Source organism: Silurus meridionalis, chromosome 17 (assembly GCF_014805685.1).
Source record: "Silurus meridionalis isolate SWU-2019-XX chromosome 17, ASM1480568v1, whole genome shotgun sequence".
NCBI classification, from domain to species: Eukaryota; Metazoa; Chordata; class Actinopteri; order Siluriformes; family Siluridae; genus Silurus; species Silurus meridionalis.
In genome coordinates this window covers 23643666-23657523 of record NC_060900.1, presented here as the reverse complement: position 1 = coordinate 23657523, position 13858 = coordinate 23643666, and the positions used below count along the sequence as shown (strand labels likewise).

The following is a 13858-nucleotide window of genomic DNA, read 5'->3' as shown; positions in this document are numbered from 1 at the left end:
GATATAAATCAGTAACAAGCTTATATTATTATTATTATTATTATTATTATTATTATTATTATTATTATTATTATTATTATTATCATATAGATTTTTTTTACAGGACAGTTTTATTCTATAAAATGTATTTCAAAATAATAAAATTATTAATATAAATTATTAAATTATTATTAATATAAATTAATATTAATGCTCTCAACTGAAGTGATCTAACCAAATTCCACTTTTTTTTTTTTACTTTACTGTTTATTCTAATTAAATGTATTATATTTTTCTTCACTGAGCATTTCTTAGGTTATACTGCATATTTGGAGCTTTCTACCTTTTTTTTAGGGATTGTCAGGACACCAAGGACCTAAAGGGCCTCCTGGAGAAAAAGGCACACTAGGACCTGCTGGCCCGCCAGGTAACACAGGGGTCAAAGGTCAACCAGGACCAAAGGTAAGTCTAAATTTGTGCTTTGTTTGTCATCAAATGCAATTATATGTGAAAGTATTTGATGTATCTGTGTGTGTGTGTGTGTGTGTGTGTGTGTGTGTGTGTGTGTGTGTGTGTGTGTGTGTGTGTGTGTGTTCTTTAAAAAGGGGAAAATGGGACGTCCTGGGAATAGAGGAAGCAAAGGCAAAGCTGGAAAACCGGTGAGTCCATCTTGGTCTTTATTACAGGATTTAGTAGTACATCATTAAAATATATTGTACATAAATAATATGTAATTGTTAGTAAATATATATGTATAAATTAAAGTATATATATATATATATATATATATATATATATATATATATATATATATATATATATATATATATATATGCAGTTGAAATGTTTTTATAACTTTGATTTTTTTATACAAATAATTCTAACTCTCTTCAAACTAACCTACTTTCTATTTTGCATTCCATTTTAAAGTTTGTTGAATATATTCCACTGCATGTTTTTACTATTTTTGGTTGTATATGTAACAAATTTAAACTTTTATTTGATTTTTAATTTAAAATACACTAGTCGGCAAATACAGAACTTTGTTTTAATGCTGAAATGAGTAAAAATGTGTTTTCTGCAGGGAGTTCAAGGTTTGAAGGGGAAAAGTGGCACTCGGGGGAATGCAGGAAAACCAGCAAGTATCGCTCTTATTCTGAAATACAATCTCTTTTCTGCTGTACAGTCTAATAACAGTCCTGATAAATAACCATTCATAAAAATAAAGTCATTTGTGTTTGCTTTGGTTCAGGGTCTCAGTGGCACTGATGGTTTATTGGGAGTTCAGGGCAACGAGGGAGATCCAGTAAGATATATAATTTTTATCAGTCGCTTATAATTGTATTGGCTTATATAGTCATAGTTTCCTGTTCTTGTTATGTTGTATATCTGGGATAGTATTTCACTTGTTGCTGAGTACCATAGTTAGAACTTCCCCATTGTGTTCATTTTAAGTTTCATCTGCTTTTCATTATTCTTAGTCATTTTTCCACAATGCAACACTTTATGTTGTTTAGGGTGACATAGGACACAGAGGAGCTCCAGGAAGACCAGGAGAACGTGGCAGACCAGTGAGTGGGTGAAACTGATCATTTATGCTCTCGTGAATGTTTAATTCGTTTTTTTATGTGTATATTAGATATAAAATTATTATTGAGATTATTTGCTTAATATGCTCACAGGGTTCTGCAGGAGTTCCTGGGTTTCAGGGGAAACAAGGAGCGACCGGGAAAAAGGTATTTACACCACTGTTCATTTTTATAAATGGATTTCCTATGAACTATAATCATGTCCTTTCAGGGTTCCTCTGGAGAAACAGGAGAACCTGGACCTTCTGGACCAGTTGGACCAAAAGTATGTTATTGCACTGATGTAAATCGGTTTAGGTGAAATAGAAGGAACATTAAAATGGCATAAATGAAATGTATTGCTAAAGATCAAAGGTTTTCATGTTTCTATGCAGGGACTTCCTGGGCTTGGTGGTGAAAAGGGACATGCTGGTGTTCCAGGACAAAAGGTTGTGACATCGTCATTATTCACAAAATCACAAACATCTGAGACTGCTTTTAAAAACATTTTTTAGATTACTTTTGATCATCTACAGGGAATTTCTGGAATCTTGGGAATGCCAGGACCCGTTGGAACATCTGGACTGAAGGTAATGATGATCTCAGAAGAAACACTTCAATGAGAAACTTATTTTCATTATTTAGTTAATGTAAATGTAAATGTGTCTCTTCTTTGAAGGGAAACCAAGGTGTTGCAGGACCCAAAGGCTACACAGGTGCAAAAGGTGAACAGGTAAAGTTCTGCCTTCTGATATTTATTATATTTGAATATATTCTATATTGCCATGTAATGTAAACCAGTGGCACACAGTCTGTGGCTTTATGGCAACTGCGGGAATCAGAGTCAGGATCAGAATCAGGTGTACTGGCCAAGTGTGTTGTACACACAAGGAATTTGGTTCCAGATGTTGGCGACTCTCAAAAGTACAGAGATAAATAACAACACAACATAACTGTTATCAATAACAACATTATCTGTTCATCCATCCATTTATCCATTTATCCATCTATCTATCTATCTATCTATCTATCTATCTATCTATCTATCTATCTATCTGTCTATCTATCTATCTATCTATCTACTGTTTTATCCATCTATCCATTCATCCATCAATCCATCAATCCATAAATCCATCAGCACCTGGATGCATTCATTCACCTACCAATGGACTCAAGGATGCATTCATGAGTGTATCCATCCATTGCTATTTTTATCTAACCATCAATTCTTCCATCTATTTATCCACCCATCTATTCATCCAGTCATCCATCTGTCTAGTCTTTCTTATCTTCAGTCATACATGGCTCTATAGTTCTCCTTATGAATGGATACCCCTTTCCATGCATCCCAGGATTTCTTTTTTCATGAAATAATCCACTCATTTTTTTGTAGCTCACTGGTTAAGGCACTGGGATACTGATCAGAAGGTCGGGGTTTAAACCCTGGTATTGCCAAGCTGACACTCTTGGGCCCTTGAGCAAGGCCCTTAACCCTGTATCATGGCTTCTGAACAAGCTGGGATATGCGAAGAAAAGAATTTCACTGTAACGTATAAGTGAAAATTAAGGCTATTCTTCTAACTTTTATTTTTTTCATGAGCTTATCTATCCATCCATATATTTACCCACCCATCTATCCAGTTGTCCACCTATCATTCATCTATTCAGTCATGAATCTGTTCATCTCCTTATACATCCACCACCCAGCCATTCATTCATTCATTCATCTGCCCATCCATTTATCCTTTTAGTAATCCATGAATCCATTCATCCATCAGCCCTTGGGTGCATTTATTCAACCTGCTATTCATTGCTATGTCTATCATTCACCCAGCCATCTGTTCTCCCACTCATCCATCCACTTGTCCACATTCATCTGTTTAGTCATACATCAATCCACACTTCTCCTTTCCTATTGGTCCACCCATTCTTTTCTTTTTGGATCTGTTTGTCCATCCATGGTCCTATCTCTCCATCCAATCCTCTACACTGCTAAATATTTAATATGAAATGTGAAGTTTTTCTTATTGCAGGGAGATCCAGGTCCTCGTGGTCCTCCAGCTCAGCCTGGACCTCCTGGACTTCCTGTGAGTCTCTAAGCAAAAATGAATGAATCAATAATCATGCTGATCTTGGAGTAAAGAGAAAAAAGCTTATGTAGATCCTGTTTTACTTCCACAGGGCATTTTAGGGATGAAGGTAAAAATCTACATGTTTTTTTCTTTTAACACTGGACCAATGGAGTGGGCAACAGACACTGTGAATCATTTTTATAAACATTTATCTGTATGAACAGGGACTGAAGGGTGTGAGAGGATCGTCAGGGCCGAAAGGAAAGAAAGGACAACGAGGAGAACCAGTAATGCAGGGTTTTTCAGGTTTAAATGGTAAAATAATAATGAATAAAAAAAGATTGATAAATGGTACCATTTGTGTTCTTCAAGGGGAAACCAGGACTTCCTAAATCTCGAAAAAAACAAAAAACAAACACCACAGAGATGAACAGAAGCAGATCACAAAATGTTGGTATAAATATGTTTTACTCAGTTGTTTAAAGTGTGAAAGATTTCATTTTATTTATTTGTTGTTCATAGGAAACATAGGATTTGTGTGATGCTTTATTGACTAGTGAACAATTTGTTTCTATAACACACTCTTTCTTTCCTCAGCCAACCAAAATGAAACCTCACAGAAGTAAGAGATCTCATCACTCTGCTCACGAAAACACAGACGCAGAAGCTCAGCCTCAGGGAACGAAAGAGCATCCAGCAACCACCTGCAGAGAGCTCACACTCGTTCATCCTCACCTCCATGATGGTGAGAGATTTCACTTTTTTCCCCGGCGACATTGTTTTAGAGTCTGGGACAACATTTGGAAACATTTCATGTGGTGGCTCCCTGTTACTTCCCTGAACCCCTTTAGTGACCATCTCTTACTTTCACTGTCATCTTTTTTTCCCCACTATCTATTTAATTCAAGATTTAAAGATTCATTAATTCATTCATATATATATATATATATATATATATATATATATATATATATATATATATATATATATATATATATATATATATAATGTGTGTGTGTGTGTGTGTGTATGTATACGTATTGTCACGGATATAGGCCAGGCGTCAGAAACCTGGATTAACAACAATGTCTTTATTGAAACTAAACATACAAACACAAACTTATCTAGAGCACTTCTAGAGCGTAGCCAGGAGCATGGAAGAACGGGGAACACGAGTGGTAGGAAGTCCAGGTGATCTATGATAGCAACAAGTAGATCTGACAGTCAGTGAGGGGGAATCGGGACATTATAAAGTGGAAAGGTAAATGGGGAACAGGTGTCGGTGATTAGAGCAGGGATAGGCTGAGTGAGAGTGTGAGCCTTGGAGGGAGGCATGGCTAATGGTTCCCTGACACGTATGTAGGTGTAAGTGTAGGGTTGTGTGTGTGTGTGTGTGTGTGTGTGTGTGTGTGTGTGTGTGTGTGTTGCATACACTAAATAACATTGATTATCTCTCTATATCTTCCTCTCTTTATTTACCTCTCTTTTTGTTCCCCCATTGATCCCTCTCTGTCTCTCTCTTTCTCTCTCATTCTCTCTCACTCTCTCTTATTCTAATGCTCCATCTTTCTGTCTGTCTCTCTCTCTCTGTCTCTCTCTCTCTCTCTCTCTCTCTCTCTCTCTCTCTCTTTCTAACTCTCTCTCTCTCTTTGTCAAGATTCAAAGGTTGCTTTATTGGCATGACAAATATAGACATTTATATTGCCAAATACAATAAAATAAACAGACAGAAATAACAGTCAGTCAGAAATAGCAATAAACTATAATAATAATAATAATAATAATAATAATAATAATAATAATAATATAATATAATTTTAATAACAATATAATGAAAAACTATACAGAGTTAATAAAAAAGAAAAGCAAAAGTTAGAATTAACCTCTCTCTCTCTCTCTCTCTCTCTCTCTCTCTCTCTCTCTCTCTCTGACTGTATATTTATATGAAATTGCACATTAGTGCAGGATTGTTGCAGAACCTGGAGAATCAGCTGCTGTTTGATTGTATTGTGTTTTCATTGCAGGATTTTATTATGTGGATCCGAATCACGGCAGTCCTTCTGATGCACTGCAGGTTTTCTGTAACTTTACAGCCGGTGGATTTACCTGTGTCTCACCTGTCCAATCAGAGGTGAGAGAGAAGGAGAAAGGGAGGGAGAATGAAGTAAGAAGAGAGAAAGGGTGTTTAAAAAAGAGAGAGAAACTGAGATATATAGAGGAAGATAACATGAGAGGGTGAGAGAGGGGAATAGAGAGAAAAAGAGAAATAAAGTTAGAGCAGAGCGAGAAATAATGTGAAACGAAGGATAAAGTGAGGGAAAGAGAGAGAGAATACGGTTTGAAAGAGTAGCATGATGAAGCTATTGGTATAATCCTGATTATAACAGCACATACCCAAGTGTCTTTTTATTACTTTTTATCCATTTATAAATACCTTTAGTGTTGTGGAATGATGGTAAAATGAGTGAGTTTCTGTTCTTACATCTAGCAGATTTAATCACTCGCTCCCTCACAATCCTCTCTTTAGTCTCATTCAGAGCTTACACTCTTCTTTTCTAAAAATATCTTTACCTCAGACTTTTACAAAGCGATAACACTGGAGACTCCCTCCATAAAACTTCTCTGCATCAGTATTGAGCTGTTTCTATAGCAACGATAAAGCTATGTTAGAACGGGTGCATTAGTATAAACCTGGGATTGGCTGAGAGAATAAGAAATTAGATTGTGTAATTTGAGTTACGATGTTGATACTGAAAATTTTTTTAAACTTCCGTGTACGTTTTTTTAAAGTGACTCTGACGTGTTTAGTTTGCAGGAAATTGGAATGTGACGACAGGAAATCAGTCACAGCGATTCAGTGGAGCTCAGAAAGATGGGGTGAGAATCTCTGCCATAATCTTTTAATCTACACACTTTATAGATACTTATTTATTATATTAACATGTGGAATGCATTTATTGTTATGCAGAATTTGTATTTTCATTAAACAATCGTTACTTAAATACATTTTGAATTAAATTTCAATTTTAAAAAAGTAGTTAAAAGTATTAATAATTAGTAGATAAATAGGATTAATCATTGAATTGGTAGATAATTAGAGTAATAACTGCATGACATTTATTATAAAATTCTTTAATTAAAATAAGAATATTTAATAGACAAACAAATAAATGATTTTTTTTTTAATTAACAAATGTTTTATAAAAGCTGATTCTTTATTTCAAAAAGAATAAACCATTAAAAATGTCCTAAATAAGTAAACAAATGAATAGATAAAATCTATCTTTTTTTTATAAAAGTAAAAAAGTAAATAAATAAATGAATGAAAGAAAAATGCTAATCAAATTTATTTAATCCAGCTTAATAACATAATGTATTTGCGTAATAAATTGATAAAAAAGGTAAGTATATTTTGTGAATGGAAACTTACTGATCATTGGACGAGACACCTGTGATTCAAGATATACAGCAAGTATGAAATCTTATAACTTTGTTTCTTGTACATGTGTAAAGTTCTCCGTTTAATTTCAACTATTTTTTTATTTCAAATAGTGCACCTTTAAATATAAGAAAAAAACAGAAGTAATTCTATTCTAGAAGGAGTTTAATTATTCGTTCTGTAGTCTACATGTAAAAGTTGTACATACTGTATCTGATATTTACTGTTTTTTGTTGTGTTTGTTGTTTGCAGGTTGAATATGCACAGCTCGGCATTGTGCAGTTGAGGTTCCTGCGTCTCCACAGTCTCTCTGTGACTCAAACCCTCACCATCTCCTGCTCCTCTGATCTCCACTTCACTCCAGGACTTTTACAATTTCGAGGAGATTCAGGAAGTGAAATCGGTTTCTCCAGTGCTGTTTACTCGAGCAGCAGTGAGGTGAGAAACAATGCATTAAATGGCTTTAAATATTTTTTTATTTTAAATATTTTTTGATGTAATTAAAGCAACATACAGGAATAAGTACAGAAATAATTATTTGTATTTTTTTCAGTTTATTTAATTTTATTTATTTTGTTTATTTACAGGTGCAGATGAAATTTTCAGGAAAAGGAGAAGAGATGAATTTGCTTCCCATCAGAGATATGCGTTTATCTGAAGGAGAACAGCAAGAAATCAGATTCAGAGCTGAACTCGGGCCTCTGTGCTTTTTATAGCGCCATCCAGAGGCAGTGATGAGACACTGCACTTCATATAAATATGAGTTTGAGGCTCATAGAAAAAACTCTTCAGTTCCAGTTCAGTTTGACTGAAATCTAAATAATATAAATGTAAATAATGTCTACTGTACATTGTATCGGTGAAAACTTGAACTGACTTTATCATACAATAATATTTTATTAATATAGTATTATTAAATTATAATAGGATATAATAATGCCCTATTGAACGCTATATTTACAGTTAGTTTCTGGACAAAATTTGGTTTAAGAGCACAATTATTCTTTATATTATTTATTTTTGTGTGATTTCTAGCTTGTTAGTGAAATATCAGAGTGAAATTTAGCTTTATTGTTTTGTTTTCATTTATATTAATTAAAATATTAGATTAAATCAAATAAGAAAAAAATGAATAAAGTTTAGATCATAAAATACAAATAAAATAAATTTTACTCAGGATTGTAGTGTGTGTTTGGTGTAATGGGGTAATACAAATTTATAATTGCAAGGTTTAAAATACAAAATGAAGACAAAGATGATGTGTTTGTAATGTTATATAATTGTATAATTATAAGGTTGTATAAAATAATAATTTTACAAAATGTATGTATGTAATATTTCCCTGTCTTTAATAGTCTACATATAAATACTAAATAATAATTATAACAAAAATAATAACAAAATATTAATAAATATGATTACGACTATTATTATTATTATTATTATTATTATTATTATTATTATTATTATTATTATTATTATTATTATTGGGTTTCAAGTTCTTGGACAGCGTCAGAGTCTGTCACTGTTCAGCCAATAGCGAGAGACCAGCGTTGACGCAAGGTGCCCTAGACCACGCCCCCTCTGACCGATTCTTCCGCATCATGAACGCGTTCGATTTATTCTCAGGTTTATTATCAGTGTCGGAGATTCAGAGGAAAGTGAGGGATAAAGAGCTCAGGGGTGAGTGGTGAGTATTACTGGTCTAATTTTGCTGCACAAACACACACACACCACACTTACTTCCTGGAGTGGGCGGTAAATACACACACGCACACACACAGTTTCTCATTCAGTTCAGATTTCCAGGAGAATATTTTAATAATATGACTGTCCTTTTTTTAAATCATCAGTCTAAAAGTGTCACGTGAGAGTCAACAGGAAAATCTGTTCAGCTGTTAAGATGTCAATTAAAAACATTATTAATCAGTGTGTTTAATTCTATGGTAAATTCTTGATCTTAACCAGAGGATCTCTCTCTCTCTCTCTCTCTCTCTCTCTCTCTCTCTCTCTCTCTCTCTCTCTCTCACCTGTCCAGGTACAAACACTGTATGGGGTGATGAAGATGGAGAGCAGAAGAAAACGTCGAGGTTCATTTAAGGAAGTAAACATGAAGGCTGGAGACATCACCAAGACTAAAGGAGACTATCATAAGAGCAGAAATGGTGTGTGTGTGTGTGTGTGTGTGTGTGTGTGTGTGTGTGTGTGTGTGAATTTGGACTTGTCAGGCGTGACGATTGTGTAATGCAATGTACTCTGTTAATGACACTCAATAATAGAAGCAGTGTAAGGATGACATTTATGTTTACGTCCCAGCCTCACCTTAATCCTTTTCTCAGTTCCTGTCTGCCCTGCCTCTTTTCAGTCTTTGTCAACCATGACACATACTATCTGCCCTGCCTTGTCTTAATCCCTATCTAACATGCCTCAGCGCAATTTCTGTCTGCCTCAGTTTGTCTTCGTTCCCTTCCATCCTCCATTGTCTCAATCTCTTTCTGCCCTGCCTCGTCTCAGTCTTTACCCGGTCCTGTCTCAATCCCCACCTGCTCCACCCCATTTCTGTCTTACCCCTGCCCTGACTTACTTCCTTGCCCCAAACTGACTCTCATCTGTCACCATCCTTACCTCGTTCCTTATTTACTTTAAGATTTACTGTAACATATAAATGTTTGAATATGTGTGTGTTATTTGTGCGCTGCTCTCTGCTGTAGATGCATTTTATTCCTCATCTCTCAGTCCTCATAATGCAGCAAAGGTAAACATTTACTAGACAAGGTTAAATATTTACCCGAGGCAGCGAGGTGCCAGTAATGTCACCGTGATCATGAGTGTGATGTCAAACAGTTCGGGTCACGCTACAAATACATCGACCAGGTATTGCATTATGCCATTAAACATTATGAACAGTGCAGTGAATAACACTGATTATCTCTTCATCACGGCACTGGTTAGTGGGTGGGATTTATTAGACAGCAAGTGAACATTTTGTTCTTAAAGTTGACGTGTCAGAAGCAGGAAAAATAAGGATTTAGACAAATTTGACGAGGGCTAAATTGTGATCGCTAGACGACTGGGTCAGAGCATCTCCAAAACTGGGGTGTTCCCGGTCTGCAGTGGTCAGTATCTTATCAAAAGTGTTCCAAGACAGGAACAGTGGTGGAGCTGCTGTAGCTGAAATTGCTGGAGAAAAAAAAGTTCATGATGTTAATACTTGAAGGGTATGCTGAACTGTTTTAGCAGCAAAGACAATATTAGGCTGGTGCTCATAATGTTATTCCTGATCTGTGAATATTGATGATAAACAGGGTTAATCTTTTTTGCTTCAGGAAGTGTGGAGCTGGAAAGGAATACGAAAGAGAAGCTTCTGCTGAGGAAGAAAGTTGAGGTAACTCCATCGATTTTACATAAAGAAGATAAACCTTACTTAAAAAATTAAAAGAGATGTAGACAGAAAGAGAGAGTGAGGAAGAAGAAAGAATGGGAACTAAAGCAATTGTAGAGGATTTAGAATGGTTGTGGAAGTTAGGAAAACTTGAATGGCTTCTGGTAGGAGTTGCTGAACAATATGCAGAAGACAAGGGGGTGATGGTACAGAAAACATGTCACTGGTGGTGATTGTGCCACAGGAAGACATTAATAGGAGGCTAATTAGAAAGTTGGAGTTTTAGATGTGGTTTTCATCCAGACTTTTTTTTTTTTTTGTTAACTTAACTTTGTTATTTCTTAACTCAAGTGCAGAACCTCACTTAACTATATGACATGAAGTGTGATTGCAGTTGTGTCTTAGTCTGGATGTACCTGCCATGTGCTTAAGAGGTTGTAGTGAAGTTACATGTTGGAAGTGTGATCCCAATTTTGTGTGTGTAGGTGTGAAGGGGTCCATTTCCAGGAAGTTTCAAAGATCTTTTAGATCATTAAGCTGAGACTTGAGTTGGTTTGGTAGAAATGGTAGGCAGAAGGTTTCTAGTGAAGAAACTGGGGTTAATAGGGGACTTAATTAAGTGAATGGAATAAAGTTGGTAAAGAAATGTGACAAGAGTTCCATTGTTTAGAACAGGAAACCTGTTATCCTAAACAGTGACAAGGAGAAGGGCTGTTGCCCATGTGATATAATGAGTGAGAGTACGTGTGAATGTGGTGGATGAAGTACACGAAGCATGTACTTGAGTAAAAGCGGAAATACACTCTGTAAAATATGACTCCATTAAAGGTATATGTTCTCCCTTTAAAATTTCACTGTCAAGTACAAAAGTATTTCCCTTCAAATCTACTTAAATATCCAAAGTACTGTGATTTATTACGACTATAATGTTCCCATTATCATTTTTATCACAAGACTCTTTGCTTTATCAACTTAGTTTATGTAAAAAGACTCTGTTACTCTCAGCACACTGATCTATTAATGAAGTGATATTCATGAGTTAACCACTGATTCATCATGAGCCCAAAACCTCCTTTTCAATGGCTTCAAAAAAGTTGCGCAAACAAGGCCATGGGTGTTGTGGCAAGTCAGAGTCAGGAGTTTCTTCTTCTATTTATTTCTCTCAAAATGTTCTGCTTGCTTGTTGAACTGATGCTGAACTGTATGTTGGTGATAAGTAGATGACACCAAGCAGCAATGGTGGTTTTATCTTAAATGAGGCCTTGGGTGAACCACACAATGACCCAATATCTCCCCCATTGATAAGTTTCAGCTGTGAAAAGCTCCTCTCTGCTTCAGCTACCAACACTGTTGGAATAAAACATATTCTCAGAGCAGTCCAGAAATTTGGAGACATTTTTGAAAGCACACTTTCATGTATAAATATTACCCGAAATGCATTTATTGCACAATTAAATTCATTGTGCACAATTTGTCAAACTCTTAGAACCAAGAACCAAACAACTCATTGTCTAATTGAAGCTATAAGATACCTACAACATCTAAATCCTTATGTCTTTAAAATTTGCACTAAATATTCCCTCTTACTGAACTCAGTCCAGGACCTATTCAGTATAATCACAGAAAACCTTTATGGTTATCTATAATTAATCAATAATCAAATCAATAAGTGCTGTTTAACTAAAATCCAACTAGACTAATGAGACTGTAATTGTTTTGTTGCTACACACATTATGATAAACTACATACTATAAATTATAATGTTGTGCAGCTAAAATAAAGCAGGCAACACAACATAACCTAAGTGATATAGAGTTATTAAAAAGATTCCATTTAATGCATTAGCCTTTACTATCCTCATAATGAGACCTTCATTTTTTTTTTACATGTTTCCCTCTACTTCTTTCCTCTTTTTTCTAATTTGGGCTCCTGAGAGTTTTGACCTTTTTTGTCATCCATAATTTAAATTTGTATTCAGCTCTCCTTTACTGACGTGGCATCATCAAACCCCGCCTCTCCTTTCTGAGTATTCTGAGGAAAATTAATAATTAATAATAATTGATGCGACCATGCAAATGTGCGACCATGCAATTTTTTGGCTTGCTGCATGTTTGAGTTTTTATCCATTCATAAATAAAAGGGGAACGACTGATTTAGCAAAATGGAGCAAAATTAAATATTTGAGTAAAGTTCAGATACACAGAAGGATGAGGATGAGAAGCAGCTCTGTGAGGTGTGAAGGACAGCGGAGATTAATAAACGGTTGGAATTGAAGGTGGTCTGAATGAAGGGGGTTATGGGAGAAGAAGAAATGTTTATAGAATGAAGGTAAGAAGATGAAGATATCAGAAGGGAGTGTGTGAGGATGTATAGAGAACAGCTTCAGAAACATTAGCAAATGTACAGGGGGTGGAGCGAAGACACTGGCATGAAGACACTTGCTTTGTTGAGGAGGCTACATAAGTGATTCCTCCTTCTCAGTTTTAGAAGGAGGGAGAAGTTTTAACGTGCTGAATAGAGAACTATGCCCTTTCGAAATGACAAGACTGTTGACGTGGCTGTGTTGGATCACCTTTCTGACACGTGCTGACAGTGGTCTAGTTCTTCTACTTAATCAAAGTAAAGTGGAGCAAAAATGAATAAAAGCACCAGAGTGGTGAGAGACCAAACTACAAGACAATCGACAAGTGTGTTCAATGTTTTTCCACAAAAGGTTTGTGTGGGTGCAGGTTTTTACTTGAACCAATCAGGGGCCACACCTGAAAGTCATGAGCTTTAAACAGGTAGAATTTGGTGTGGACTTGGATTAAAAACGTGCACCCACACTGGCCCTTTGTGGAAAAGAGTCAACACCACTGGTCTATGGCTTTGTTGCCTGTTATGTAAATCTTCTCGGAAATCAGGAGAAAGTTTAGGGTGAACAGAATTGTTTGCGTGTTGGTCTGATGTTAAGGAAACCACATCATTTGCAAAAGTTTCACGAGTGTGTAAAAAAGGAGAGAATGCGAATTTCTCTAATATTAACAAAGACACCAGGATCACATAAGCAATAGCCCTTTTCTTTGTCACTCTGTAGGATCACAGTTTCTCATTTTAAACAACACTTGTTGTATTTCTTTATCAACTGCATTACATTTAATTCATTTATTCCCCTATTAACTTTAGTTTCTCCAATAGAACCGACTACAAACTTTATTCACCTTAAAAGGGAGAGAAGTGAGTGAGGCAGGCAGGCAGAAAGAGATATGAATGAGTAAAAGAGTGAACACAACAAAAAGATTGTCCATCACCAAATCATTTGGAAAAGAAAGTGTGTGTGTGTGTGTGTGTGTGTGTGTGTGTGTGTGTGTGTGTGTGTGTATGTGTGTGTGTGTGTGTGTGTACACACTGTAGTTTGGTATCAGTGTCTGAATCTGTG

General features: G+C 35.6%; 2 protein-coding genes across 3 annotated transcripts in view; both read left to right on the top strand.

Annotated features, from left to right (window-relative positions):
- The first annotated feature begins 355 nt into the window (after positions 1-355).
- Positions 356-8097, top strand: LOC124400175 (collagen alpha-2(XI) chain). The gene is made up of 19 exons (XM_046871817.1): positions 356-441; positions 585-638; positions 1064-1121; positions 1232-1285; positions 1497-1550; positions 1662-1715; positions 1780-1833; positions 1943-1996; positions 2084-2137; positions 2227-2280; positions 3581-3634; positions 3729-3746; positions 3844-3906; positions 3992-4069; positions 4217-4364; positions 5644-5750; positions 6428-6496; positions 7311-7496; positions 7646-8097. The coding sequence occupies exons 3-19, from the start codon at positions 1104-1106 to the stop codon at positions 7772-7774; spliced, it is 1248 nt and encodes a 415-aa protein (XP_046727773.1). The 5' UTR covers positions 356-441; positions 585-638; positions 1064-1103; the 3' UTR covers positions 7775-8097.
- A 534-nt stretch (positions 8098-8631) lies between these two features.
- Positions 8632-13858, top strand: part of soat1 (sterol O-acyltransferase 1) — a 14855-nt gene continuing 9628 nt past the window's right edge. Inside the window, exons 1-3 of one of the 2 annotated variants that reach the window (XM_046872138.1) lie at positions 8632-8748; positions 9097-9223; positions 10385-10443. In XM_046872138.1, coding sequence (XP_046728094.1) covers positions 9118-9223; positions 10385-10443 — 165 coding nt within the window. In that variant the 5' untranslated portion in view covers positions 8632-8748; positions 9097-9117. The remainder of the gene's footprint in view (positions 8749-9096; positions 9224-10384; positions 10444-13858) is intronic. The other variant, XM_046872139.1, reaches the window with a different exon arrangement.

What these genes read in the sequence shown, in the direction of transcription:
- LOC124400175 (XM_046871817.1), top strand. An exon ending in CTGGACCAGTTGGACCAAAA is followed by an intron (nt 1,834 to 1,942) that starts GTATGTTATTGC and finishes GTTTCTATGCAG; the next exon opens with GGACTTCCTGGGCTTGGTGG. An exon ending in TCTCACCTGTCCAATCAGAG is followed by an intron (nt 5,751 to 6,427) that starts GTGAGAGAGAAG and finishes TGACGTGTTTAG; the next exon opens with TTTGCAGGAAATTGGAATGT.